Source organism: Akebia trifoliata, chromosome 14, assembly GCF_017979445.1.
Source record: "Akebia trifoliata isolate Shusen 1 chromosome 14, ASM1797944v1, whole genome shotgun sequence".
Taxonomy (NCBI): Eukaryota; Viridiplantae; Streptophyta; class Magnoliopsida; order Ranunculales; family Lardizabalaceae; genus Akebia; species Akebia trifoliata.
In genome coordinates this window covers 1,869,785-1,875,047 of record NC_141388.1, presented here as the reverse complement: position 1 = coordinate 1,875,047, position 5,263 = coordinate 1,869,785, and the positions used below count along the sequence as shown (strand labels likewise).

Genomic DNA, 5,263 nt, shown 5'->3' with positions numbered 1-5,263 from the left:
GTGAATTTTTTAACTTCCTTGATAATTAAATGCAAAAAATAAATAAATAAGATAACTTGAAAAAAAAATCTTAAAACTTAATCTCCATTGATTCAATCTCTCACAAAAAAAGAGATGAATACAAAGAGAAAGAGAGAGAGAAGAAATCAATGTTTTGTTCAGTATATTAGTGTACGTGCATTAAGAATTTTAAAAAAGGGTAAAAGTGTAAATTTTATTTTTCCACATCTTAAGAGGTAAGAGTATTTGTGATGTGTGCAAATAGTCGCTCCCATTTCCCACGAATAATGATTTTCTAACTAGAAAGTCCTCACTTAGTCAATGCTCGGTTGACATGTTACAGACATGGAACTATAAATCCATTTTCTTGGGATACACAAGTGCAAATCCTCATATAAGGTGTGCATTTGTGTATCCCAAGAAAATATACCTATAATTCCATATCTATAATACATCAGCAAAGTATTGACTAGAGTGAAGAATTTTTAGTTAGAATATCAGCACTCTTTCTCCCATTGATATCGAATCGGTGTGGACAGGTTTCAGAGCCCAATCCGAATCAACTCGTCTCTCTCGTTTCACTGATCCGATCCAGCACTAGTTCTCAACTACTTAGTTCTTATAGCTCTGTTTCTCTCGTCACGTGTCCTAATTCAGACCATTTCCCATCAAAAGAAGAAGCTGCAACCTCGAGCGATCTGCGATTCAAGACGATGAGAGCTCCCCGCCCCCAATTTTTATTGTAATTAGGGTTTTTGAGAACCCTTCAACGACTGAAGAATTCGCTTACTGTAAGCTTGTCTGGGATTTTCTTTGGTAATTAATTTGTACTATCTTCTCCATCTCTCTTGTAATATTTGATTTTGATGGGTTTATGCTTGTCTTTAATGTCTGTTTCAATCGATGGTTATTTGTTCCTTTAATAATATTAGTTGCAATGGGTTTGTGAACACTAATCAGTTGTAATTTTTGTCGATTTTGTAACTAGAAATTTAAATTAAACTTCCAATTTTGTTGCTAAAGTCGTCTTTTGAGATATCCTTTGTCACTTGATTCGAAATATCAATGGTTAGCACGATTTGGTTTGTTTGCAAAATTCAAATGTAATTTTATGGATTTTGTAACTAGAAATTTATTTAAATTAAATTTTCGATTATATTGGTAGAGTAGCCATTGAGATGTCCTTTATTACTGGATTTGAACTATTCATTGTTACTTGTTAGCGTGATTTGGTTTACAGCTATATTTGTCTGCAAAATTCAAATGTAATGTTACGTTTTCGTAATTGGAAATTTAAATTGAACTTTAGATTATAATATTGCTAGATTAGCCTTTCAGATGTCCTTTATCATTGCAATACTCGAATGTAATAATTATCGGTTTTATAAAGGTGCCTGCTTGTTAAGTTGGTAAGGTTTGCGAGTGTTGATACCACAACCTGTGTTCAAAACCTGCCTTCACCTACTAGTTATGTTATTGTATTTTTATCAATTTTGTAACTTGAATTTAAATTAAACTATTTGATTAAATTGCTAGAATAGCCTTTCGTATACCCTTTCTGACCAGTTTAGTAGTATCTATTTGTGGCGTCTTTTGGTTTACTGGTATTTTTGTTTGCGTTATTCAAATTTAATTTTTACTGTTGATTATATTGCCAGAGTCACCCTTAAGATACCCTTTATAGTGCATTTTGGTTTACAGGTATGTTCATTCGCAAAATTCAAACGTAATTGTTGTCTATTTTGTTACAAGAACTTTAAATTAAATTGGTGACTATATTGCTAGAGCCTTCGAGATACCCTTTATAACCGGAATAGAAATATCTATTGTTACTATGTTCACTAGCAAAATTCTCCTTACAAAGTTGTTCACTTGAAGTGTCAGTATTTTGTGGATATCTTTTGATTTCATATTTTGTGTAGTGTAGTTTGTTACCATTCATTAGGTGCTTGGGGTAGTAAATGAGCTTGTTCAAATTGGTATCTTATCTTTGTTAATATATCCACCAATGTTGCTCAGCTGTTGATAATTATATATAATGTTTTTAGAGAAGTATATTTTCGTGCAAAATTTATAAGGAATTTCGAGTGTTTTTTGAGGATCTATTGGGCAGGTAGGATTGGGTATGTAAAATAGCCATCAGGTTTTATAGGCCAAGGCTTCGTTTTTTTGGCTTACAGATCCTTTGTACCTTTGGGTTGGTCATCCTCCCATTTTCTAAGGATGTTTTTTTTCACCTATAAAAAAAAGGTATATATAGTTTTGCGTGCCATTGAACTAGAAAGGCAGATAAGCCATTCTTTATGTCTTTAATGGCAATATGAGTTCCATGCTAAGGGGGAAAAACTCTGATTTTTTATGTCAGGCCATTGAATATTTGTTGCTAATAGATTTTACACCAATTAATATCCCCAATGCCTTGGTGACTAACTTAACAAAAATACAAACCGTGGCTTTTAGTATTGTCTTTATTAATTACCAGCTTACCATGGCCGACATAAGGATTTTGGCATTGAAGCGGTTTGTATTCTGTTTCTTCTGGAACTTGTTGAAATTGTTGATATCTCACTGTTGGGTCACTGGAATTATAATTTGCTCTAAAAAATAACTATGCTACATTGTGTTTCATTTCAATTTTAAGCAGCTTTGTAGATGGTAAAAGCAAGGCGTAGACAGCTGGCAGCTTTAGCTGCAAACGAAGATAATATTTTCAGTGGCCTTGTTGAGTCTTCAAATTCTGGGAACCAGGGGGGGCTGAATGAAGACGATGACTGGGTGATAGTAAAGAAACAGAAAATAACCATTCTGGTCCCTCCACTAGAGCCTTTACGGCTGACACCCCAAGGTCCAAAGACACTTCAAAACCAAACCAAGTCTAAAAAGACATTAAAGGGCCAAACAAAGCTTCCGAATGAGAGAGGTCCTCGGAAAGGTACTGGTGATGACCAGAAAAAATTTGTTGCATTGGCTTCCAAAGAGGACATTCGAACTGATGAAAGAATTTTGGCTACTGCACCTAATCCCACCAAGAAATTACCCAATCCTGCTCTTAGAATTCCATCAGAAGGTCCAAATCGGTTAGTTGGGGAATCGACATTCCAACCGCCTTCTTTAGATTTTCTTCATGTTCAACATGTCCATGGTGCCTATGGACCCTCGAAAGCGGCTGCAGGGTATGGAGTTGTGAAAGCTATCAAGAGACCAACTCTTGCTCCACCTACTTGTTATCAGGGACCCACATTATTTCTCAAATCAATCAGCTGCCTCGATGTGGGTGTGTTGCAGAATCGAAGGATGCGAGCGTCAAACCTAGAGAAGAAGCTCGAAAAGGCTGGTGGATTGAACAGGTGGCTCATGTCATTAGGGCTGGGACAGTTTGTACAGATGTTTCAGAAAAAGAACATTAATAAGTTTCAGTTGTTAAATCTGAGCATGAGCATGCTCAAAGATATGGGTGCAGATGCTGTTGGGCCCAGGAGAAAGTTGATACATGCAATTGATTGTCTCTCCCAGCCTTATTGTTTCAAATCATTCTGAGTGCTCCAAAGATGGAGAAAAATCATGATTGATGCCTAGGACCATTGTATAACATGTACAACACCCTGTTTTGGCATTCGTAGTGAATTCTATGGTCTTGCTCTTGCATGCATTTTTGAATGGTGATCGATGGTTAAAGATATTTGTATGAAATCAAAATGTGAAGTAATAATATCTATTAGTCTGGAACATTCAGTTGGTGAAATTGCCTCTTATATGTGTCATAGTAAAAATGTTGTATGGGTTGGACAATCTTACCACCCTAATGTGGGGTGGTTTTAATCAATGAGCATTTTTTTTCCAGCTGGCCAAGTTATAGTTCTGAATCTGATTGTTAAAATTGCTCCTCTAGTGTGAATTGTATATGATATATTATTGATGAATCTTTCCATTTGGAAAAAGAATAATGCTGAAGTGACCTCATGCTGGAACCTCATATCACACTTCTTGACATGGAAGTGCATGCGAACCATAGATGCTTTTCATCGAGATACGAAGGAAAAAATCTATGGTTCCTATCCACTTTCATGTCAAGAGTGCGATATGAGGTTCCAGCTACGCATTGTGCACGTCTCGATACATCATCCATACCCATCCAAGACGAATAAACTGATTATGTGTGCATCTCATGCAATTGCATCATTAGAATCTGGTGGCTCTTCTCATTCCATTTAGATCTCTTTAGTTCCATATGCAGTCTGCCCTCCGGTATATGAGGTATACTGCATCAACTAAGAGCTTTTTAGTTTGCTTTTCATTATTCGGTAGCTGAATTGAAGCAGCAACTGAAAGCCTAAACATTTTTATGAAAATGATAATAATTCTATGGTATACAATTAATCCCCTTTTTCACTCTATTTATTGCAGGTAGTACGTAGATAAGACTGACTACTTGGAAGGTAAGGTTGTCTCAAAAAATTTTGTCCTTTTTTATGACTTTTGTATGAGCTAATCATTTTTACCCATGTAAACTTGCTTAAAATTTATCTATTTTTCATAGGTATATGGAAAGTGGTTTTGGTAATACCAACTTTTTTGTGTAACACACCATAAATGAAATTATGTATGATGTCTGGGCATGGATAACTATTCTATTTTTTTTTTTTTTTACTGCACCGGTTTCCATTTCTTCTTCTCCTCTGAAGTAATTCTTCGATTTGTGTTTCTACTCAAAAGGGACTGTTTATGAGAGTGCTCAAAGAAGAAATTGAAGATTGGCTTACGTTGGATTGCCATCGGAGCAGGGCTACTCTCTTTTTCATTTGTTTTGCAGCCCCTTTCATGGCATGCTATATCTTTATTTGGTATTTTCATTGCATGATGTGTTACAAAGAAAAAGTTTGTCTGACAATATAAGCTCTCTTAGTGAAATACCATGAAAATTGCAAGTTGATGTGTTATTCCATTGTGTTTGAGTTATGTTCACATAATAAGCAACCAAAAGGTGCGTAGCTGAAGTTATGCAACTGAAAGCTCTGTGATTGATTCAAATTGTTGAATTAGAAGAAGGTTCATTCTATGAGCCTGTTAAAATGTGACTCTATTGCAGTAAGCTGAAACTGACTTAACATTGTTAAGAGGATCTGTCCTTATTGACCATGGCTTAGTCATAACTTGTCTTTGCCTGTTTCAGATATATGGTATCAATATCTTGATAAGTAATTAAGAATGAATATTGTCTTTGGTTCTTCTTCGTCTTCTTCATTCACAGATCTGTGAAAGGAAG

General features: G+C 35.4%; 1 protein-coding gene across 2 annotated transcripts; it reads left to right on the top strand.

Annotated features, from left to right (window-relative positions):
- The first annotated feature begins 507 nt into the window (after positions 1-507).
- On the top strand, positions 508-3,842 carry LOC147385396 (Sterile alpha motif (SAM) domain-containing protein). Of its 2 annotated transcripts, none has more exons than XM_086423768.1 (2): positions 508-791; positions 2,645-3,842. In XM_086423768.1, the coding sequence occupies exon 2, from the start codon at positions 2,653-2,655 to the stop codon at positions 3,535-3,537; it is 885 nt and encodes a 294-aa protein (XP_086279894.1). In that variant the 5' UTR covers positions 508-791; positions 2,645-2,652; the 3' UTR covers positions 3,538-3,842. The 2 variants fall into 2 exon arrangements, with proteins under 2 accessions (XP_086279894.1, XP_086279893.1); XM_086423767.1 differs by having other exon boundaries at positions 509-816.
- The last annotated feature ends 1,421 nt before the right edge of the window (positions 3,843-5,263 follow it).